This window comes from Apostichopus japonicus, chromosome 8, assembly GCF_037975245.1.
Source record: "Apostichopus japonicus isolate 1M-3 chromosome 8, ASM3797524v1, whole genome shotgun sequence".
NCBI lineage: Eukaryota > Metazoa > Echinodermata > Holothuroidea > Aspidochirotida > Stichopodidae > Apostichopus > Apostichopus japonicus.
The window spans coordinates 8,277,668-8,302,969 of NC_092568.1; the positions used below are offsets into that span (position 1 = coordinate 8,277,668).

At 36.4% G+C, this 25,302-nt stretch overlaps 3 protein-coding genes across 4 annotated transcripts in view; 1 reads left to right on the forward strand and 2 right to left on the reverse strand.

Moving 5' to 3' along the window:
• Window positions 1-4,133, reverse strand: part of LOC139970644 (prospero homeobox protein 1-like) — an 87,020-nt gene extending 82,887 nt beyond the window's left edge. The window contains exon 1 of the mRNA XM_071976508.1: window positions 3,786-4,133. The gene's annotated coding sequence lies outside the window, so the exon portion shown is untranslated. The remainder of the gene's footprint in view (window positions 1-3,785) is intronic.
• A 2,393-nt stretch (window positions 4,134-6,526) lies between these two features.
• On the forward strand, window positions 6,527-11,785 carry LOC139971236 (retinol dehydrogenase 13-like). Of its 2 annotated transcripts, none has more exons than XM_071977523.1 (2): window positions 6,527-6,738; window positions 8,169-11,785. In XM_071977523.1, exon 2 carries the CDS (start codon window positions 8,201-8,203, stop codon window positions 9,014-9,016), a length of 816 nt encoding a protein of 271 aa, XP_071833624.1. In that variant the 5' UTR covers window positions 6,527-6,738; window positions 8,169-8,200; the 3' UTR covers window positions 9,017-11,785. The 2 variants fall into 2 exon arrangements, with proteins under 2 accessions (XP_071833624.1, XP_071833625.1); XM_071977524.1 differs by lacking the exon at window positions 6,527-6,738 and adding an exon at window positions 6,810-6,972.
• A 275-nt stretch (window positions 11,786-12,060) lies between these two features.
• LOC139971228 (poly [ADP-ribose] polymerase 1-like) overlaps window positions 12,061-25,302 on the reverse strand; it is a 58,067-nt gene continuing 44,825 nt past the window's right edge. The window contains exons 16-23 of the mRNA XM_071977507.1: window positions 24,966-25,049; window positions 23,664-23,786; window positions 20,485-20,613; window positions 19,582-19,680; window positions 18,621-18,773; window positions 17,211-17,400; window positions 15,909-16,023; window positions 12,061-15,151 (exon numbers count right to left, since the gene is read on the reverse strand). Coding sequence (XP_071833608.1) covers window positions 15,067-15,151; window positions 15,909-16,023; window positions 17,211-17,400; window positions 18,621-18,773; window positions 19,582-19,680; window positions 20,485-20,613; window positions 23,664-23,786; window positions 24,966-25,049 — 978 coding nt within the window. The 3' untranslated portion in view covers window positions 12,061-15,066. The remainder of the gene's footprint in view (window positions 15,152-15,908; window positions 16,024-17,210; window positions 17,401-18,620; window positions 18,774-19,581; window positions 19,681-20,484; window positions 20,614-23,663; window positions 23,787-24,965; window positions 25,050-25,302) is intronic.

Genomic DNA, 25,302 nt, shown 5'->3' on the forward strand with positions numbered 1-25,302 from the left:
CTGCTTGATTAAATTTAGAGTGTTAGAGTGTGCATGCATTAAATGCTGCTAAGCGATGATCATATGCCTAAAACTTTTTTCCTGGAAGTTTTCAATAAGCAAACCAAGGAACTTGCTAACTCCTTCTTGTGATTTAAAAGATGTAAATTACACTTCAAATTCAACTTCCAGTAATTAAAAAGGAATGTTTATAAATTATCTGTAAGACAGTAATCCTTCACTTAGCCAAATCAAAGAAACACTCTATCCAGGATAAGTTTGCATGATTTGGTGAGGCCAATTTTCTATCTGCAGTTTTGGCCAGATGTCCTGAGTATGTATTAAACCCATCTATACTTAGACACACCTACAGTATGTGATTTCATTTAAAAATTATAAAGTATAATCCTCAGCTCAGGTGTATGAGCTATTTGTTTGGGCAAAGACAACCCTAAGTATTTCAATATCTGGTCTCAAGCTGTAATATTTCCCATTATTTTAATAATTGTGGCAATCAGTGTGACATTAATTGTTGGCATAATTGAGATCTGCATTTAAGTAGACAGAATATTCTAAATAATTCTTTCACTAACAGTAAGATACAACTTTTCTGTTGAAAGTTTGAAAATTAATTTTTTTAAGTTGTAACTGTTAGATTGTATTTTTATAATGCTTTTAAGTTTTGAGAAATGACACTTTAAGCAGCTGTGGTTCATCAACTAGACTGGTCTATTTAATCTACTTACACAGACTATTAGGTCGGCTCCTCGAATGCAATACAAAAACTCAATGGGAAAACGTAAGACTTCTATGTCTCAAATGAAATGTTTCGTGATGTGTTTCAAATTTGGAAAAGGGCAAAGAAATTTGTGGCTAGATTGGGATTCCACCCATTATTTTAACAGTCAGTTTTCTGTTGCTCATTAACTAGCTTTAAAATGTGTCAAGGATGAAAGACAAATCGTGTTGAATGTTACTAAGGCTGCTTTGTTGTTCATAATTCGTATGTAGTTAAAAGAACAGCTTTTGGTTGAGTTATTAGATTTTATAAAACAATTACATTCACATTTGGGACTGCACTATGGTGCCTCTTACTAAGCCTTAAAATGGAAGTTCAGTGATTTAGAATATACCTAGAGAAACATTATTGGTAAAAAAAAAATCATGACATATTAAAACTAAAATCAGAATGCTGAATAATGTCACCCTTTAAGAAACAGGGAAAGCCTGATAAAGAAGTGGTATAGATTCAACAAGCTGCTTGTTATGAGGAGTATGAAGGCTATTCCGGTCACAAAACTCAGTGATTGGGAACTACATCCAGTGCAAAGAAAGTTAAATATAATTTACACAAGAAAGAATAACATCACAGTTCCAAATCATCAAACAGCAGTAAAAAAGCTTTAGTCTATTTCTCATTTATCACATAGTACCCACATGCAGATGGCTAGTCGCAAAACTGATCTGTAGCACTGATACAGCTTTACCAAAATACCATTTGTAATCTACAAACTTGTACAAGTAGGCCTACCACAAATTGACAACTTTATCAATAGCAATAAATATATATTGGTTCATTGCAATAGAGTCCAGGAAGAATTTTACTTGAAATAAACTCATGTAAAAGTAAGTTGGCCTGACGTTTTGATCTTAACAGGATCTTCTTCTGAGGCTAAATGACAAGTGTGTCATTTAGCCTCTGAAGAAGATCCTGCTAGGATCGAAACTTCAGGCCAACTTACTTTTACACATTCTATTACACAGGCTCTCTAGTGGATAAGCAGTTTGCTAACAGTTTTATTTTATTTTGAAATAAACTCATAAATAATGAAAAGAATCAAGTCATTTCAGAAATGTTCGATGACAAATCTAATACTTTCATTCTCATGGCCTAGCCTCAGTCAAGTAGCCTAAATGCTCATCACCCCATTTGAAAAGGTCTACCAATCACAAAGCTGGAAGAGAGAAGTCAAAGATAAAGTTGTTATTGAACTAAAAACCCTGGATCAAAAGGACAATGGTACCAAACTTAGATTCCTAACAGATAACAGCTTCATACAACAAAGCTATTTGACAGAACTGGAACTTGGAAGCTGAAGAGGCAGTATACATTATAAAACTTAGGCTCAACATCAGGGGGGGGGGCAATTTGTTTCAAATATTGGGGGGGACATTTGCTTGGGTGCTGGGGCGTAGCAACTTTCATCCCCAAAATTGTGCGCGCGCTTCGTGATATTTTGTATATTACTATCTCGGCGCAGCGCCACCATCGGTTGGCGCACAGCGTACAAGAAAATTTCTGGTTTTGGTAGCCCCCCAGATCACCGGAAATGGCATTTCTCGGGCTTGAAAATGACCAACCAGATGTACACTTTTGCCTGAGAATCAAGTTTTTCCCAATAGTTTTTTTCATCCATAACCTTTTTCAAGATTTTCACCAGTCACACATCATGTTCCACCTCATTGCATCTCCTGTGGATAATTGCTTTTGAAGGTAATACTACGTAACGGCCCACAATACCCGTCAGCCCCACTTTTCAAATTATTTGTTCAGAATTTGAATAATAAATTCACTTCAAAACATGCCCATAATGTTGCACAAAATACCATCTATGGACAACCAATATAGAAGAAAAAAACCTTCAACCCCTAACAGACCGGTCAAAATTGCACGAGTAGAGGGAAGTATGATGAAGAATGTTGGTCAGGGAATTTTCGAAAATTCAGATACAGTTAATATATTGGTGTACAAATATTAAAACCTCTTATAACGGCTACTATAAAACTTCGATATCATAAAAAAAAATTTAAAAAAATGTGCTCGGGGGGGGGGGGTGGTCTCCCCCTTCGCCCACTGGCTACGAGCCTGCGGTTAGAAATCTTGTAGGAAACAGGCCAAATGGAAACACATTGAACCCATATCGATGTGGATCATATATATGATTGTACGTACTTACACTCATACACAAGAGATGTACAGACATTATGATAATAATCATGAGTGACAACATGCTATATGGTCACAGGTCACAGAAACGACTACGAAGCTCTGTCATTTACCTCATGCAGCATGTGTTGGATGAAGTTTTAGCCACCGCCAAATATGGATAAATAATCTCACACATTATTTTCTATTTATAGCCACACAAAAAGACTATATCACCAAATATTGGGGGGATATTAGATACTATATCCCCCCACCTAAAATATTGGGGGGACATGTCCCCCGTCCCCCCCCTCATGATCGCCGCCCATGCTCAACATGGTAAATGTCAAAGCTAATTATAAGAGCAAATATAATAACCTGATATGTGACTTTTGCTATGGCTATGAGGAAGAAACGAGCGAACTTATCTTAAATCGTAATTATTTTAGGAAAATTACAGGAGTGGACATGATGGAAACTGAGCTTACCGAATCAACGATCTACATAACACCCAAAGAAACTGTCAACTTTTTTGAGAGAATCAACGATATAAGGAGAGCTTTAATTGACGTAGATAGTCGAAATAATTACGGTACTAATTTAGAATCCGTACCAATCGACCCTACTTCCTAACCCCTAACCCTACTTCCTTACCCTACTCCCTAACCCCTAACCATATTCCCTACTTCCTAACCCTAATTCCTAACCCCTAACCCTACTCCTTAACCCTACTTTCTAACCCCAAACCTTATTCTGCCGATTCGAAGTAAGCTTTCCCATTCATATGGTACGGATTATAAAGTTAGGCCATAATTACTGTACCACGGGCAAGATGAAACATTTCCAAGTTGAAAATAAGAACAAAGAAAAAATTTCATACCACTGCTAATAATTTCTGAATGGCACCGAGTCTTATTATCGATTCGCGAAATTGGTACCTCTATAATCTATTTTAGTAAACACAACGTCGGGAACTCCTCGCAGCCATGCAGCTGCCCAGAGCTAGCGTTGTGAAAGTGAATGTGACAACCCGTCACTCACTTGCCTAACTTTGGTGGCAACACTGGCAAGCTCTCGTTTGGTCAGATAATAGTTGTGAACTTCAATAACTCACCAGTCTGAATGATAATACGTATCTATTAATATCATCGTCGTTTACACCTGACCAAGTCATGTTGTTTTTGTTAAAACAGAGAGTCTGTGAGAGGCAGTTTCGCTTGTCAAGGTTTAGAAAAGCCCTAGTCAGGGTTGACCAACCCTAACCATGCAATGTTCATAACCTATAAACTTCCATATATCTGAAGTACGACATGATAGGGCGTCATGGTCAACTTCTGATCTATATTACTCATGATATTACTATATATTACTACCGTTAGTAGATCTGTCTGGGCAAGTTCTATTGTTATCAGCTTCGATCCCTCTTTGAAACACGGGGCCCTGTATGATTACGAAGATTCACGATGAAATTCTGGTGGAAAATTCGATGTTTGCAAAAATAAAAAGGTTAATATCTTGGCTAATAATATAAGATATAAGAACAAGTCTACGTTCTGTTCATATATGTTGACTATCCAAGTTTAGTGCGACTGGTTGACGATATATGATTTTGGGTACACCTTAAGGCAGGGACGCAATGTATGAGTTTGTGGGGTGTACTAATACCCCCCTCCCCCGAAATGCGTCACGTCAACGCGGCTGTTAATATCACTCATAAATCGGCAATGTTAGCTAGGCCCTATACATATCATTTCTCTGCTCTGATGAGATCAAGATAACGATTCGAGTCAATATCACTAGCTGTAGTGCCGAATAATACGCGTTAGCATGTCTTGACCACGATTGATCATGGTAAGACCAAGTTTTTTTTTTATCTGCAGTAAAATACCGTTCATCCGAACGGATCAGGGCCAACGATAGTTTGTATCCTTTATAAATGTCCTTATTGAGCGCATTATGATGACATTTTCGCGGCATATTTTGACCACACCTAGCTGACACTGATCGTGTTGAGTTTAATATAATAAATAATAATAAATTACACTTATATAGCGCTTAATACAGCGTTTCAAAGCGCTTAAAAACGTTTTTCTCAATAAGTTGTGACATTTTATATCGAAAATTCAACGAAGCTTTGGACGAATTAGTCTCGAAATTTCGACATTTTATATCGAATTTTCAAGTTTTCTTTACCAAATTCTGGCGAGTTGTGTCCGATGTTTCAGCTCAAAGCTTTGTAGTTTCATCTAAAATATCGAATTTTCATTTCGAAATTTTAAGGTGTGATCATTCAATTTTGGAAGTTTCATCTAAACGTGAAGACTCGCCCAAACCGCGTGCCGCGCTCTGAAAAGTTAATTTTCCGTTGCTTGCAAGTGAAGTCTTTTCGGGTCGCTACAAAATGCAGACAGTAATGAAACGTGATACTTTTATCTATATGACATGAGATGTCCATCGCTGCTATGTGTGTGGGTATTGACCGTATCTGCATGTATTGACTGTGCACTAGTATACAAATAATAAATGGTTATGAGTGCAATAGTGCAAATATTTCATTCGTTGAAAGATGTAATTTGTTCCATTCAACGAGGCGCAGCCGAGTTGAATGGAACAAATTACATCTTTCAACGAATGAAATATTTGCACTATTGCACGAATGGAAACCATTCATTATTTGTTTTATACAACACCTTCAAATTTGGATATAATTGGATGACGGTAAAATGCACTCATGCAACAGATTGTTTTGAACAGACAGGTTTCTCTGCTCTCCTACCATTGAAAAAAGTGCTATCAAAAAAAGTATAACACATGGTTCTATTTCATAGAGTGCAATAGAGCGGATTTTGCATGAAATCGATGAGCAATTGACCAATCAAATGGCCGGAATATTATTAAGTGTTGCATAATGTCTAATTACCGACGGTAGCAAGCTATGTGTGTAATTTCTGGGATCGATGGTGGTGTCTAACACTTCTATTACACCTCATTCGAAAGGCTAAGTCAGATTACCGGCATGAGACGTTTCTATGTGCGCGAGTCTTCAATGCCTTTAAATTTCGATGTAACATCCCAAAAGTTCGTCATTTTATCTCTAAATTTTTATTTTGTTTTTAACATCACAAACAGTTCTATGTTATTAGCACAACCAATTGCGTGCACGTAGACCTAATTATAGACCTAGTTTATAGCCTAAGTATGCCTCAGAATGCACAATTTCACATCTAAAATTCTTATTTTATTTTTCTGGGGGGGGGACCCATGTCCCATCTACATCGGAGTCGGTTTCAGTATCCCGGCAATATCCGCAACCGGCCCTCCTTTAAAAATCCCGGAATCTTCCTTGAATTCTTTTTATCGCTGGTGGAATCTGATCAAAGCATCGATGAAATCATGCAGTTGAAGGAAATACAGTCCTAAACCACAGTGCAACATCAGAAGGATCATTATTAGTTGACCATTGTCTATTTTTTCATTAGCCTATAACATCTAATAGCAGATATATAGCTATTGAACACGTCTACCTAAAATGTGTATGCGCAGCAGTGCGGCAGAGTGAACCATGCATGTTTACGATAACACCAACCGATCTTTGGGTTACACATGATTTTCGAGGTCAGCACGTATGACCTGGATTTATCAAATTTGACCTCAAGTCGTAACCTACACCGCACTCAGCATAAACCACAGGTAGCAGCGGCCTAGACCGTAACAACTTAAAATAGGAAAAGTGTAACAGGTATTTGAGTACGTCCACACGTTCGAGTGGTACCTATCAGTGGTAGCCAAAACTCGTTGAAGAGGTGAACCAGTAACATTTTACTTGTTGAGAAGTAAGTCCAGATAGTTTTACTATCCTACTGTTGGATTGTGTGAAAAGCTGTTCTTGTTAATAATACACACATACAGGTGCATGCTCATTATTCTTGAGCACTGACTGACTGAGCTAACGTTGGGGCATATATATTACTATATGCCTACTGTCTGATTTTGGGCTTGGTATTCCGTGTGTTGTGTGTCATAGCAAATTGGCTTTCTGCGTATACCTATGGCCTGACTTTATCCTGGTAATTTAGATTTCCTCTTTAGATTATGACTAGTACATTATGAATGCTCAATCAACCATAGCTATCAAACCATCAGTGTTAGGCCATAAGGATTGGGGATACTGATGGTATGCATATGTACCAGGTTAGGGTCTAGGTGTCTACTAGGGATGCACCGGATCCAAATTTTTGGATCCGGCCGGAACCGGATTTTGCCGGATAGTACATGAAATCCGGCCGGATAAAATCCGGCCGGAACCGGATTTTTTCATTACACAAAAGAAAATCATCAATAAGAAGGAGAAGTATGAAACAAGGAGCAAATCTTAGTTCAGCTGCTAGACCATTGAGAAAATTAAATTAAACATGTTAAACCTAATTTTTCCTTTGAATATTTTTATTAATTTTTGGAAATAGTTACATTGATTTAAGTTAATACCAACACCTTTTTAAGGAATAATTCAGGCCAGATTTTGAAAAAGATCCGGCCGGATTTTGAAAAATATCCGGCCGGAACCAGATAATTGCTCACTATCCGGCCGGATAGTCTGGCCGGACCGGATATCTGGTGCATCCCTAGTGTCTACCACTTTTGAAAGTATATTGCCCTTCCTAAGATATACTGTATATAGGAAACTACACTTCTTTACAATATTTCAGAACTTGAAAGAAAATACAAATATGCTTGAATCCTTGATTAAACTTAAAATGAGTCTGTCTCTCTTAGGTTCTTCCAACTTTAGCGTCTCTTTCCTCAACTCACGCATCAATCTTTTCCAACTTACGCATCTAGCTATCGCTATATCAGTTCACCCGCCACTAATTATTATTGTTTTCTTTGCAGGTAATTTGTGCTTGTTCATTCCAGCTCCTTTAAATAACTTTTGAAAGTTACATTTCAAAATGCCAGAAGTTCCGGCGTTTGTACTAGTCTTTCAACTTGTACGTCCCACATGTTTCCAGATGCCCCGGAATGCCTACGTAGATATACTGTACCGGTATTCAACTTTTGTTCAATGTCTCAGTACACCCTGCTCTCAATGAGGGATGGTCATCGGTATCAGCTTTCTACAAACCACCAGACCTTAACTCCATCCCCTTCCCCTCGTCCTCTCAGCCCATTACAGGTTCCACATACACTGATATTTCAGCTGTCCATTTTGCTCTTCCATCATAACCCCTGTGATTACTCACTTTGTGCTTCATTTTCATTTCAGTCGAGCCCTCTCTGGAGTGAATCAAGTTAAGGATGATGACTGGACGAGTGTTCCTAATCACAGGCTCCACAGATGGCATCGGCAAGCACACGGCTCATCTGATAGCCAAACTGGGAGCCACGGTGCTGGTTCACGGCCGCAGCCCAGAACGAGTACAGCTAACACAGCTGGAAGTCCAACAGCAGTCCGGAAATGCCAACGTCCACGGCTATGTGGCCGATTTTGCCTCTTTGGAAGGGGTCCGGCAACTTTCTCGAGACATTCACCAGAATCACTCCAGTCTTGACGTTCTGATAAATAACGCGGGAGTATTGGAGACAAAACGGATGGAATCGGCGGATGGCTATGAAATGACTTTTGCCGTCAATGTTCTTTCACCGTTCTATTTAACTTCCCTCCTCCTTGATTTGCTCAAGAAAGGTAATGCACCTCGCTTGATCAATGTGGCTTCCATCTCCCAGGCCTGTCGTATAGACTTTGACGACTTGCAGTTCCAAATGAATTACGGTAACGGGGTCCCTGCCTACGAACTCTCTAAACTCTGCAATATAATGTTTACCTATATGATGGCGGAGAAATTCCAACCGTGCGGCATGACGGTCAACACCTTGGATCCCGGTACGGTCAACACAAAGATGCTATTAAAATCCTGGGGTGCTATCGGAGTCTCCGTAGATGAAGCAGATTATGAATACAACTTGGCTACGAGTTCTGCTTATGACAACGTAACCGGCAAATACTTTGTTTACAATCAAGACGCAATGTCATCTCATGTCTCCTATGACAAGAAAAAACAGCAAAAACTCTGGGATATATTGGTGAAAATTACTGGCGCCAAATTTGATTAATTGAGTCTTGAACAGTTGATAACAAATCTACCTTTTATTTACAATCACTGAGAAGTCAACAACTTTGTTGTATACTCAGAGACTGGGAGCAAACCATGACAATTGTGATGTTGTGGGCGAGTGGGGTCATTGTATAAACTTATTGTTGTGTTTATGCAAAGACCCAAACTAGGGCAAATGGTTTAAGTATTAGCCTGACTTACTCTCAACATTGCAAGTAAGTTTCATATCGAGATGGAGCAATTAAATTGCCCCAGTGTTAACATCACCTTTGTTTACACCAAAAAAAAGTAGCAGTTCTTTTTCAAAACATCATTCAGATGCAAGCACAAGCAAATATCGTGACCTCAATACAAGATATAATATCGGGAGAGCAAAAAATATAGAGAAATAAAAGTTAGCCTCTGAAGAAGATCCTGTAAGGATGAAAAATTTCAGACCCCTCTAGTTTTTACAAATATTATATTGAATAACAATGTACAAAGTGAACAGGTCTTGTTGGACTCAATGCAGTCATGGTTTAAACTGCCAGCGAAGTGTATGTATTTTAGATCCTCTTCCAAGCAGGAACTCGCGAAGAAGCCATCATTGGCTTATCAAAGCCGCAAGCTGACCGAAGTCAGTCTCTTAGATTCATATTTAACATCCATGATTATGAATCGTCAATTGTCAACAACTCTGTAACTGGACGACATACATTAATCTTGGAGTGACTCGAACTCGGGACCTTATGATTGAAAGGCACAAGCATTAACCACTGAGCTAACACTCCTGTGAAGTGATTATTGATTCGAGGGTACTCGTTTAAACGTGTCACGAGACCCAAGGTGGTGAAGTCTGAGACAATTACTATTTAATGGTGCTAAGTATAATGATTGCATACAATATAGACTAATGTACAATTAACTTAGGAATGGGTGGGTCAGTGCATCTGCCCATTCCAAGATGGGTTCAATTAATGTTTTTGGTTTGGAACATTTTGTAAACAAAAACAGGACATCTGCTGTTTGATGTTTTAATTTGCTCGATTTCTGTTTTATGAGCCAATATTATGAGAAATAAGTACATCATCGTAATTGTGTTTATTTACATAATATTACCAAAAGGGGTTGCATAGACTGACAAGATTGATTGCATAACGAGTCTTTAAAGGGTGTTAAGACTCGCACACGAAGAAACGTCTGATGCCGGTAATCTGACCTAGTTTCGAATGAGGTGTAACAGAAGTGTTAAACACCACCATCTATCCCAGAAAATACACACACAGCTTGCTACCATTGGTAATTAGACACTAGTGTACAGTCAATACATGCAGCTACAGTCAATACCCACAACACAGTGTACATAGCAGCGATGGACATCTCAGGTCCAGATAAAAGATAACAAGGTATCACGTTTCATTACTGTCTGCATTTTGTAGCGACAAGAAAAAAACTTCACTTGCAAGCAACGGAAAGTTAATTTGATTCAGAGGGCGGCACGCGGTTTGGGGCGTGTCTTCAATGCCTTTAAAACTCTTTGAATCGTTCGGATAACTGAATGGGTGAGAATCTCTACGAAAGTACTTTAAATATCAGCTTTGTCTAATGTGTACAGATTTGGGGTTGTATTGTGGTGACTTTGAACACTTCAAATTTGGTGTGTGGACAGACAAAAACAGGAAGCTGTTGTTTTTGGCAAAATTGGAAAAATTAACTGCCCTATCGCCACCCCAAAATAAGTTTGAAGGGTGAGCCGTGCTAGTTAGGTTTTATCAAAAAGATAGATTCTATTTGTACTTCTTTGAGAGCAACCGGAAGAGGACAAATAGTACAGTAATTCAAAATATGATAATTTCAGCATTTGAAGAACATTCTTCATGACTGCTTCAGAAAATTGTGCCATGTGAGGATTTAAATTTTCTCCAATTTTCATTTTTTACTTTTTCAAAGTACTAGAAGACATTGATCAGTATTCATACCAGCTGCTATTTTTATTATCATAATTTGCTAAGTTAAATGCATACCATATCTTGAATAATTTATGCTGAGATTTGTTATTTCTATCTTCATCATTATTATTATCCATTCACTTCTTCTGTGAAGTATTTGTCATAAAATTAAATGTTACTGTTTCACCATCTTTGCATGTTTAAGTTTTATTCCATTTAAATTAAGAAAGAGGGTTTTAAGTCTATAGCAGCTAGTGACATTGATTTTTGGTCACATTTTTGGTGACACAATCAATACCGAAAAAACAGTCAACAATGCCAGTCACAATACAGTACCTTGACTTCTTAGGGGTTATTTGTATAAGAGTATTGGTCTTTTACTCACAAAGGAAGAACCATGCAACTTTGTGCCTGAATTTGTGGGAAATAATTTGAAGTAGTAGTGTAGATAGTATATATATACAAAGTATTAATTAGACCAAATAAGAGTCATTTAGTCTATGCCATGATATAAATTGCTGTTGGAAAGAATGTTTACATGCTATACATTTTTACTATTTAGATGTGCCTTCAACTTAAATATAAATTAGTAACTAGCAAATTTCTTGTTAAAAATTGGAACATTTTAACTGTGAATATATGGAAATCCTAGATGGAACTGTCAATGGATGCTAAGGAAGTTTTTAAAGGGCATTGATGGATTTTAGTTCAATGGATTCATATTTCTGATTATGTATTTATTTATATTTGACTGTAGATTATCCATAATATAAACAACAGGATATCCAATATTCTATTTATTCAACTCATTGCCACGAAAGACAAAAAGGATAAATTAATCGCATTCTTCGTTTTGTCTTTATTTAAACTGTACTTAATTCAATTAACCAACTGGTAGCATTGGCAATATAAATGATTTTACTTTGCCAAGTATGCCTCCCCTCCCAGTGTTGGGATACCCAAATAAGTCAACAAAACAATATCAGGCATACTTTACTGATGAATGCAACTTTACATATGGGAATGACTACACTTAAAATTCATGTTGCTGAACAAACCAAAGTACACATACACACACATACATACATAGAAAAAAAAACAAAGAGAATTAATCGATTTTTTGTTCTTCATCTTGTTATGCCATAAAAACAGAATTAAAAAGTAATATGAAGGGATGAAACAAAGTGAAGCATAGATAGAAACAGGAGATCTTCTTTAAGATCGTAAAAGTAAACGAGAATATGTCCTTGTATTCAAGAGTTGCATGGAAAGTCTTGGATGGAAATGCAATGAAAGTAAAAGTTAACAAAAAAAGTAAATACAAAGAGGTTCATAAACAGTTCTTATAGACTTCACCAGATAAAAAGGTATAAGCTTTTGATAAAGAGATTCTGGGTAGCGTATCGGGCCTACTCTGTAGAAAGTGCTAGATAGTTGAAATTGAATACATGTATACGTTGTAGTTGTTATAACTACCAGGTTTTGTTTTACTTGAATTAATTCATGCTACTAAAATTAACATTTTTTTTTCGATTTCTTCTCATATTGTTCTAGTGTAAGGCACTTGAATTAATATAGAGACAACAGTGTGACGAAAGTTTTCTACAAAATGAACACGATGCAACATATGCCAATTTTTTATTTTTATGATTTCATATGCATAGTTTTGAAGAGAAAAAGAAAAAAAAACATTTGGCAAAGAAAGTTGTTGATCCTGAAGTCAAGTTGTCAAAAGAAAATCTTTAAGCACTTTAATTCGTCGGGAGTACCATATGCTACCCTCTGCTAAGCCTTTAATGCGGCTAACTGTAGGGGGCACTTCATAGAAATAATGCCATCTAGCATCTACTCTTTATAACTAAATAAAAACTGCAATAAAACCCAGGCGCGTAGCCAGGAATTTGCCAAGGGAGGGGCGAAACTGTAGATTCGGCATTGCAAACTATCTAAGCATAGCGCCACCATGATTGGCGCGAAGCGTACAAGAAAATTTTGGCTGTAAATGCCTCCCAGATCGCCGGAAATGGCACTTCCCATGCCTTGTAAGTTGCATCTTAGCATTTTCTCTTTTGAAAATACTAGCGATATCATAAAAACCTTTAAAAGTTTTGCAAAAACTATGCTCAAGGGGGGGGGGGGCGGCTGCCCCCTTCGCCCACCCTTGGCTACGCGCCTGATAAAACCTGGACTATTCTGACTGCTTTAATCCACACCTTGGACTATTATCCGGACCCTCAATTTGGATCCCAAATTTCCAAAAAAGTACAGACTGTTTTAACACAACAGCAAAGTATCTCTTGGACAGTTTTTTCCAATTTTGTGTCTTTCACAATTTAATATTTTTAAATTTATTTATGGACAATCACACTAGCAAACCACACTTATTATAGTATACAAAACTTTATTATCCCAATCTCCATATGCGGACAACCTCCATTCCAACAAGTCCTGGTACTCCAATATTTTACTATATAACTATACGCTGGCAATCTTCATTATCTATTGTTATCTTGTTTTACTGATTAAATCCATCTACTTTCTCTCCTTCGGTTGACAATGGTCCCTACTTCCACTTGACCAGCTTCATAATGATTTAACCAGTTAATTAAAATACTGACACTCTTGATTCCAAGGGAGTAAAGATTGGCGATAAACAGTGTCTCCTACATTTGGTGATTTCAGCAGAGGTATAAATTTATATATATATATATATATATTTATATATATATATATATATATATATATATATAGATTGGTACAACTATTTATTGTAAAATGTCGCCCACTATTTGCATGATATGTTGAAGCAGTTGCAACACAACATTTGAGTTAGCTCCACTCCTCAATCCTAAGAATCCCGCAGATGCCTAGAGAGATGAGGAAATGTTTTGTTTTGAAATGTCATTAACTGATAGACATAAAACATATATTGGTGTCTTTAGATGCATAGATGTCCATTTGTTAAACAACAGAATCTTCTTTTGGGGTCATATTTTAAATGATCTATAACTTCCACCTGGGGTCATAGACTAATTCCACCTGGGTAACAAATTTGGTCAATCTTTCTCAATTATCTTTTTCAGAGATAAAGATTTTTCAACTGTATTTGTTTAGTAAAGCTATGAATACATCTTATACAAAGACATGTACTCCCTGGATGGAATTGTCACTAGACTATCATCTCTATATAGAAAACAGATCATAATCTATATGAAGTAAACAGACTCTGTTCTCTATATCTCAGTATAAATATAGGCTCTATAGACTATAAATATAGACTCTCATCCCTATGTAGTCATCAATCTCTCTCTTATACAAAGTCTCCATACTATCATATCTACATAAAGAACGGACTGATCTTTATGTAGTCTCCAGACTGTTGTCTCTGGGAAATCTTCAGACTCTCCTTTCTAAGAAGTCTCCAGACTCTCATCTCTAGGTCTCCAGACTACCATTAATAGTGTATGTACTTCCAGACTCTCATCTCTATATAGTCTCCATACTATCTAACTATTGTTCCAGACTCATTCTATGTAGTCACCAGACTATATCATCTCTATGAACTCTACAGACTCTCATCTCTGTAAAGTCTCCAGACTCTCATCTCTATATAGTCTCCAGACTACCTTTAATAGTGTATTTACTTCCAGACTCTCACCTCTATATAGTCTACAGACTATCTCACTATAGTTCCAGACTCATTCTATGTAGTCACCAGACTATATCATCTCTATGAACTCTACAGACTCTCATCTCTTAAAAGTCTCCAGACTCTCATCTCTATATTAGTCTCCAGACTATCTGACTATTGTTCCAGACTCATATCTATGCAGATATCAGACTATATCATCTCTGTGCAGTCTCCAGACTACCTTTAATAGTGTATGTACATTACAGACTCTCTCCTCTATATAGTCTCCAGACTTTCTCACTAAAGTTCCAGACTAATATCTATGCAGATATCAGACTGTCTCTGTGCAGTCTCCAGACTATCTTTGTGTAGCTCGATCCAGACTTTCATCTCTAAATAGTGACCGGACTCTTAAATGATCTCTACGAAGTTGTTAGACTTTGACTAGCTCCAGACTCTGGTCTCTCAATATGTGGTCTCCTGACACTCCTACCACAGACTTCCAGTCTTGTACTTGAACTTCATTTTGATCAAGTAACTCATTCTGATTTGGGCAACATCGTACACAATGAATCTGTTTGGACAATTGTTAAAGGAAAACTATATATTTAATCAAAATCTAAACATATAAAGAAAGTCAAAACCTGTCTATGAAAATTTTGATAATATGAATTACATTTTGGTTAAAACCTTTCACTACTGTTGAAAACAAAGGAAATTAGGAACAACAAGTCAAAAATGGATCGTTGCAAAATTCGAACATCACACATAATAAATTGATATCATACATAGCAATTTCTACAGAACAAGATTTATCTACGGGGAGTAATAGTCTGCAAAGGTTTGTCATCGTAAGTTTATATTTCAGTGAATTTGCTGCTTTCTTCTGAGCTAATCTTGTGAGTTCTGTGAACTCATTATTATTCGTAACCATGCTATCACAACTGAGACATAACAACAGGATGTAAACAAAGCCCTCTTCTTCTCCTATTACAGTGAGAAGCAGGATTTTGTGAAGACATGGAAAAGCCAGAGTGCCAGCACTCCCAAAAGGTTACTTAAACTCAGCATTCAATTAAGTAATCAATGTTAATGAACGCTGCTTTATGCCTCCTCTACTTGTACCAGTAAAGTTTTTAAAAATTAATTAATTAAAAAAAGAAGAAGCACAAAACAGGGACAAGCGACCAGACTAATATTCATTGATTTTGAAATTGCCAACTGTAGCAATCACCAACTTAATCAAAATTTATTGCCATAAAAATGATTTGGAAGTTGGGGAACCCTGTATAACACTGATTGATCATATTATTTTGTAATAAAAAGGATACTCGTTATAGAGTAGATTGCTGTTTTTCACTTTGGTCCCCGCTCCAACTCCCAGCTGAACGGTCACTCCATCCACATCGATGTCACCAGATGCTGCTGGAGCTGTTCTTCCCATTCCTGAATCAAAATAGAAACGATAATTATTTAATTCCACGTTGTTCTTGTTGTTGTTATTTTGCATTTCATCTCCACAATTTTTTTTGTTTAGATAATAAACGATGAATGAACAGCAATTCGCCAAGCTTTTGCTTTCTTTCAATGTCAAAGCTAAAAATAATATTATAGTTAAGAAAGAGATCTCTTAATTTGAAAAGACATGAATTACTACAAAACAACTTATTTTATGAAAACGAGAGACGTCACATGATCTTTTTGTGCTACAACTATGTATTGTACGTATGTATTTTAGATCCTCTTGCAAGCAGGAGCTGGCGAAGGAGCCATTATTGGCTTATCAAAGCCGCAAGCTGACCGAAGTCAGTCTCTTAGATTCATATTTAACGTCCATGATTATGAATTGTCAATTGTCAACAACTCTGTAACTGGACGACATACATTAATCTTGGAGTGACTTGAACTTGGGACCTTATGATTGAAAGGCACCGGCGTTAACCACTGAGCTAACACTCCACTATGTTAGGTTTATGCACATTTCTGTGCAAACTGGATGAAAGACTGATATTCGTTGTTGTGATACCCTAAAGGCTGTTAGTTCTAGAGTATTAACTATGTCAGTAAAATGTGGCTCTTTAATAACAAGCTATGATGATCACAAGACTATGAGAGAGAATTCATATTCCATCATGCCTTTTCATCCCTGGAGTGTAACTCTAAAAGGTTTTTAGTGCAAGTGCTACAGTGCACAATGACTCTTTGGAGAATTGTACGTCATTTGTTAGAGGTAAGCAATGATTAACGTAAATTCTCTCAAAGTAAATTTTGCGTTACCCCTGGTATATTGTTCATACTTTTTTTACACCTTAAATCTGGTAAACACAATGCAATTATTTAGCTTGACTAGTTAAACATTAATTTTGAAAAATGAAATAAAACATTGAAAATTAAGCTTAAATATTGCATGTGATTAACACTCAGGTACATGTGTCCAGGTGAAAAAATAACAAGAATCATACAGTAATGGTATTTAACCTCTAACCAGCTTCCATTTGGTGAATAAATCTTTGAAAATGTTTTTGTTTGATCAAGTGCAACCTTTTTCTTTTTTATTTGTAATATTTTTATTTTGGCAAATCGGAACTTATAATACAGAGAGGTGATTCAATATCTCCACCAGGCACACTCACCAAAGGTGCTATGTTTTCCAGCCGGTAGTTTGGTGATCATCTCAGCTCCAGTTAGCTCGTACATATCACCCAGAGCGACTTCACAGAGAAGCATCAGCCCTGTTGGACTGTTGTAACTGGTGTGGCAATAGTTTGCACTCTTAGACACCATATCGGCAAAGTAAACTCCTTTACCGAACATGTAGCCGGTCTGAAAATTAAAAGAAGTTTCGAAAATGAAACGCTACAATATGACGTTGAATTTATGTGAAACATAAAATGACACAAAAATGTTACAGGGGACAAAATATTCATTAAATGAATCCCCTAAAAATACTCAACATGCAAGATGATCCTTTCTAACTATATAAAAATATCAAAAAATATGTATTGGTTTAATAAGGTGGAACAGGATTTTGCTACAAACAAGAAAGAGTAAGCCAAACGTGTAGTATGGGAAGAAACAATAAGCATAGACTAATATATACAGTATCGCACCGCAAAATGATACACTCAAAACGGTCCATTTGCTGTACTATAAGTCCAAAGTTGGTAAGTAGTTTTTGTACACAGTATTTTACACAGTATTTTATATAGTATTTACACAGCATTTACATAGTATTTTTACACATTGTTTTACACAGTATTTTATAAGAGATGAAATTCAATCTTCAAATACTGCTAAACTAAATTTGAACATTCAATTATTCCCTAATAAGTCATTAATTACTATTCTATGATGATTGGATTTGTTTTATTATAAAATCTGTTGAATTCTACAACCTGAATCATAAGCATATAGTACTTAAAGGTGACACAGATCCAACCATCATTATTTGATCATTTCGATAGAGATAATTGACATGAACAACTTCCCCCGACAGCTATTAGGAAAATCTTATTCCATCGGGTGAGATATCACAGATATGTGAATGTCCACAATGTGAGATATCACAATGTTCCATCACACCACTAGGTTGAAGACTTGATCAAGTATAAAATTATGACATCAACCAGCCACAAATGTTCTACATCGTTTTATGTTTCTCTATATATATCAGTATGTTAATTTTCTGTAATGGAGATGGGTTTTTGCAAACATTGATTCTAACATATTGATGCTCGTTACATGACCTAATGCTGGTATCGGTTTCAGTGTCAACACTGTTTAATATTCTACCTCGAAAACATGAAAACAAAAACAAAGAAAAGGTAAATGTTTTAGATTAGATTTAGATTTACAAAATGACAGCCAGCAGATGCAACTATTAAACTACGATATCTCCCAAACAGAGCAAGGTTTTTCTAAGGTCTTTGGGAGAGCTGTTCTTCATAAAGATATCTGTCATGATTGCTTTAGGTAATGATTTCATTTGTGTCCCTCAGTTTATCAAACAATTCTTCTGCTAATCAATCATTTTCGTAACTCACCACTGGAGCTTCCGGGGGCGCTATGCGCAGACCTTGTGAGATGATACCTGCAAAGTTAGTGACTCTGGAACCGTGCCAGAGTAGACGACGGTTATGGAGTTTCTTGAACGGCTTGTAACGAGCTGCTTCTCCACTACGATCCATCTTGAAGACCTTAAGAGAAGGAAAATGCATGACTTGAGTAACGGTGAAGCTTTAAGCGGTGAAGGATTGCCCGTTATGTTGGAATATACATACAGTCCAATCAAGAATACCAGTGATTTCAAATAATTAAACATCGGTATTGTCAGAGTGCACCAAGTTGGGTCAATTTCTTATATCCAGTATTGTCATGTCACACATCAACGCAATATCAATTATCCTGTTTTCCTTTTGGATCAAGATTATGAACTGTTCATACTGTCAGTACAACTGCTCTGAAGCATGATATGAGAGGACAGTACAGAGTGGTATTAGCATTAGATGAAACTTGCCCCAACTGGCTGCAGGATTAATTGATAAGAATAAATATATACATGATAACCAAGAGAGGATGTCAGGAATCTTTGATGATAAAGATTGCATGTGATAAAAGTTGAGTTTATATCGCATTGTTGAAATCATAAAAACATCTAAGGTGACGAACATTGTTTGCGTTAATACATTATGAAGAACATTATTGGCAGTTTTGAAACAACTGAGTAGGCTTTCTGTAACTCAGGTCTTTGGTTGATCCATCAATTTAGAAAAACTTTGCAAGTTTTATTTTAACAATAAGGGAAATGTTTATATTGCCAAGCAAAGAAGAAAAGAAAATAATCATTATTCACCTATATACAGTTAGAATTTTTAATTGCTTCTATCAATTATTCGTTGTAAATAAAAGCCCATGCCTCGAAAACATGGTTTCCTTGGACTTAATGAGCAAATTATAAAAAACAATATGTTTTCAAAAATATTAATAACGATAATTTATACTAACCTCTTCAACCTCCAAGCTATAAGTGCTGTGAGTCGCTGCATGAGAATTCTTGGTGAATTTACGAATCATATCAAACTCTTTTGATTTCTTGTCCAGGACCTTGGAGAAGAGACAAAGAGAGATGAATGTTTGCTGAAAGATTCATACTTTGTTACCCAAAGGAAACTGAGATACAAAGACCAGAATATTAAAATTAATTTCACACACAAAAATAGGTCATGTGAAAACCTTTCAAGTGAGTGCAAAATAAAAAATACGGAGGACCCCATGAAAACTGCTTTCTGTGCACGATAAAACACATCTCATATTGTTAAAGAAAATTTTAAAAAAAGCAAAGGAAAGCTACATAATATTAGTATCTGCAATGTAGTATAATAATTGCAGCTGTGTTTTCTTGTATATGTCAATGTTTTCTCACCAATTTTCAATAACAAAGCAGTGTGGCCTCATATGATGTTACCAAACAACTGGTTGACTGCATGTTTTTTATTTTATTTATTTATATTTTATTACATCATGAGAATGACAAGATAACTCTGATTTGAATTTCGTTTTAGAGGTGGGAGCAGTATCCATGGTTACAACAACCTGCGTTAGGCTGATATGACACGACACAGTGTAGACTTTGGCTAGGAAGAGATACTGGTACCCATGGTTACTAGCTACCTCTCTGACAATGACATGATCAATAGCCTAAACACTATATAACAAATAACAGGCTGTACATACACATCAAATGGTTTAAATTCAGTCAGCAATTATGTGAGCGACATTAACAAATAAATATGTCAAAAGACTGACTAATTAATCTCATACTAATAAATTGCCTAATTGATATCTATTAAATGAATGTTTTGATACATTCAGAGTATTTTATATCCATCATCTAGCATATTTTCTCACCTCCAGGTGGCATTTGAGGTTCTCGTAATGGCTGTCCAGCGGATCCTTACTTCCATCTCCGCTGTCTGTTTTCAATAAGCTGTATGCTACCTCAATCTCCAAGAGGTTGTCCAACATTTCTGTCTTCGTCTAATCAGAATTAACAAACCAAAAAAACAAAAGATGAAGACACTGTTAGGAACTGACAAGGAAGGTTGTAATTGTATTATCTGTAACCTTCCCAAAATAACCTCCAAACAACCGAGGCTTGTATAAATAACAGGACAACATGGACACACCCGTGCACTCTTTTCTAAACGGTTACACAGCTGTAAAGTCATTCTATTGTAGTTAACTGTCACCCAAGCACCAAGACGGAAGGTAAAAATACAGATATTTCAGACCTTAAAACTAGATTACTATTTAAAGATGAGGTTTGTTCATGATTTGTCGAATGGAAATACAAACCTGAATCATATGATTAACTGCAGAGTTTGGTTGTAAAATAGAATATCCGTGTTTGATGGCCATTTGAAATAATTTTACCGGACATACGGAATATAACTCAACCAAAGATAAAAATTTCAACTTCCTGGAATCCTCGAATGAACATAAGTTAGTCAGTAAATCAGGGATTCCAGTTAACTTTCTCCCTATAAACATTGTCACCCAGACACTTTCTCATAATTATCATTTCCCTCATCCAGAAAACAAACTTCATAGATTTTTTCCAAAATTTCTGCAACTTGTCCAGGATGGAGCATGTATGAACCTTGACAAGCCAGGCTATTAATGAAACTGCATTGTTAATCGATATTATTAGTACCAAACAGTATACAAAAATTTGACAAAAAAGTATATAAAAAACAGTTGATTTGTACAGGGCAAGAGATCCAAACTAAATATACAGATATATACAACTGTGAAAGTAGAAAAAACAGTCCTAGACTCTAAATGATATATACCTCATCCACGAAACATTCCCATGAGAGATGCCGGATGTGAGCTTAATACTACAACAATGTGCCAGAAAGTGTTTTACAGCAACCTCAAAGTAAGATTGATCACCTCTGATTAACAGAAATTGTTTCTGCTAACTTCGTTTCCTTCATGTATAATCAAAGATCAATCTCAATTAAAGTATGAAACAGGTCCAACAAAATTCTATACGAAATCAGTCCCTTGTGATGATCTTGAAAAGAGGATGTAGTCCAAATAGGAACAAGTCCACGTTCATCGAGATCGAGGTCACAACAGGCTTAATATCAAGATTAATGACTCAACTTGGATTGCAAATTGATTAAATACAAAGTTTCTACTTTCAACGTGAGATTGTAAACGCTGCAAATGTGCATCATGAATGGATAACATTTAAGACGAGTGGATGCTTATCTTGGGCTTCCCATCATGTCTGTGATTAAAGCCAAGCAACAAATCTGTGCTGCAATAAATACCCTATATATGCCCAATAAGTGGTGTAAGCACATTTGTGTTATGTTAAGTTGATATAATAGTACAGTTACTTAAGCACAATTGTGTTATGTTTGGCTGGTACAATAGTACGGTTACTGACTTCTAGTCATGAAGGTTAGCCAGTCAAATCAGGTTTTATTCAATCAGCCATATTTTGAGTTAGGGACAAGATACTGAGATGGACAAAAAATGGTTGAATACAATAAGTCGTGTTTAAGTCAAAAAGTTTTTAGATTTTAAAGACATGAAAGTCTGTAGAGTTCATAGAGATGATATAATCTGGTAACTACATAGAATGAGTCTGGAAGTACCTACACTATTAAAGGTAGTCTGGAGACTATATAGAGATGAGAGTCTGGAGACTTGAAAAAGATATGAGAGTCTATAGTTCATAGAGATGATATAGTCTGATATCTGCATAGATATGAGTCTGGAACTATAGTTAGATAGTCTGGAGACTATGAAGAGATGCAAGTCTGGAAGTACATACACTATTAAAGGTAGTCTGGAGACTTCATAGAGACGAGAGTCTGGATACTTCTTAGAAAGGCGAGTCTGAAGATTTCCCAGAGATGAGTCTGGAGACTACATAAAGAACAGTCTGTTCTCTATGTAGATATGATAGTATGGAGACTTTGTATACGAGAGAGATGACTACATAGGGATGAGAGTCTAATTGTGTTATGTTAGGCTGGTATAATAGTACGGTTACTTAAGCACAATTGTGTTATGTTTGGCTGGTACAATAGTACGGTTACTGACTTCTAGTCATGAGGGTTAGCCAGTCAAATCAGGTTTTATTCAATCAGCCATATTTTGAGTTAGGGTCAAGATACTGAGATGGAAAAAAAATGGTTGAATACAATAAGTCTTGCTTAAGTCAAAAAGTTTTAGAAATGGTTGTGAACAAGTCGTTCAATAAGTTTAGATATTGAAGGTAAAACAGATATTGGTCTATATTAGTAACACATAAGCTGCTCATTTGCCAGATTTCAAAATAGGAGTAATTTTTGTGATCTTTATTTCAGATGGGAATAAACCTTTGTAAAAGATAGATAATAATGTGTGTTAGTGGATCTGTGATAGTACGTCCAACTTTCTTAAGAACTGCATTTGCAATGTGATCGAAAACCAGGACTTTTACCTTTTTTTAGCTAAGAACTAATACAAAGGACTCTGAATAAGTTATATTGAGATGGGAGTTTCAACTGAACAGTTTGAAACATGTTTTGTTTCTCTTAAAGATACTTGTCACATTGTCTATCACAGGAAATATTGGTTAAAAGAGGTTGGATACAATCCAAGGTTTACTGAATATGGGTTCTCTGCAATATAAGTAAATAATAATAATAATAATGATATTAATGTGTACACTTGGTATTGCGCCGGTATCCTTCCGAAGACGCTCATGGCGCAGTGCCTATAACCAACCGTCTATTATCATTCCATAACCATTCTCAAGTCACTGTGGACTATACACGTTGAGCTGCCACAAAGGGGACTAAATTGTATTTACCGATCAGACACACATTTCCCCCACTCCATACTTATATGCTGAGCACCAAACAAGATGGCAGTAGGTCCCATTTATAAGTCTTTGGTGTGACTCGGCCCGGAGTCGAACCCAGAGCCTTACGGCTGATAAGGGGATGCTCTAACCGCTAGGCTAACCAGCTAAATGTCAAGTTTCCTTGAATTAGAGATAATTGGGAATGATAAAGTCATACCTTGATGAGTTCCAAGCTGTCCAGTAGTGGAATTGATCGCAAACCAAAGTTATGAGGAATCAGAGTGTAGAATCTGTTAGATGCATCCAGGATCTGAGTTTTTTTGCCTCCATCTTTGATCAGCTACGAAGAGAGGGAAGAAATATAAAATATTCAATCAAATTGTGAGAACGGGCAGCAGAAATAAGGTTATGCTCAGAAAATCAGCACAAAAATGCAGCAGCAATTATTGTTAATTTCTGGCATGAAAAGCCTAGAAAATGGACAAAGTATTCTACAATAATTGTGAAAAGTTTGCAGTAAGAAAACATTGAAGATAAACCAGTAGGCAGAGAAATCCATTCCTTCTTCTAGAAAGGCCTTTTCTTCATTCACTAGGAAGTTTCTCTGCCAGCAAAAGTCAAAACTTATTTGACCCATTTACAATTATGAGAAGATTACCCTTTTGACAACAAAAGATATGCAGTATGCAGTTAAAAATTCAAAATTTTATCAAGTTTTAGAACTTAGGCTCCTCAGCTAATGTTTCAGACTGCCATTGACAACGATCCCCATTCTTTCATGTGGGATGCCACAGCAAGAGACATGATCGAAACTATAGACCATGTGTTTCTGACGTAACCATCCTAACGGACAGGAAAATACAACGAACATGAACAAGAAGGAACTGGTGGATCCTACGTAAGGGTCAATTCTCTTAGCAAAGAGACAGCTGACATAATACCACCATTAATAATAATAATCATAATAATAAATTACATTTATATAGCGCTTCATACAGCGTTTCAAAGCACTTTAAAAAGTAGGAAAGAGACAAAGGAAACCAAGGAAAAGAGAAACTAGGAATCAAACAGAAATGTTTAAGTTGTCTCTTGAAAGTACAAACGGAGGGAGAGTCACGAACGTGAAATTGATCGATACTGTTTTAGTGCCAAGTCATCGGAAGAGGATTGAAAACTCTATATTCATATATTGTCCTGAATTTATAACTTCTCTATTTACAGTAACAAAGCCAACTTTACATAAAATATGTATTTTTTGCTTGAAATTTTGTTTTTCCTTAAATCAAATTTCTGGGCTGTTTTGAAATCATACAACCTACAAAGTCTTTTCACAAAACTCAATCATAATCCACCTCCTGTCATAAATGAAGCCAATTGAATCAGCCGGAGTGCAACACCTATTCCAGTTCTGTTAACAATGAGCAGGTACGAACCATATTTTAAGCAGCCTCATGCTTAACAATTGCCTGTGCTATAAACTGGCGTAAATCAGTGAAGACGTTTAAACTTAATGTTGTACCTGTTGCAGCTCAGTCAACACTGAATAGGCTTTCTCGATCTGCTTTTTCGATAGTTTCCCAAGAGGCATCTTCTCCATGTCAATCTACAAGAGAGAAGAGCAAAATGATAACTGCAAAAAAGGATGAAAAGAGGATGACGTTACCACCTCAAAGGTTGTATTAAAGGCATAGAAGACTCGCCCAAACCGCGTGCGGCCATCTGAAAAAGTTAACATTCCGTTGCTTGCAAGTGACGTTTTGTTCGTGTCGCTACAAAATGCAGACAGTACAGTAATGAAACGTGATACCTTGTTATCTTTAGCTGGACCTGAGATGTCCATAGCTGTATCGCTTGTT

Coding starts and splice junctions, on each gene's coding strand:
- LOC139971236 (XM_071977523.1), top strand. CDS start 8,201: ATGATGACTGGACGAGTGTTCCTAATCACAGGCTCCACAGATGGCATC.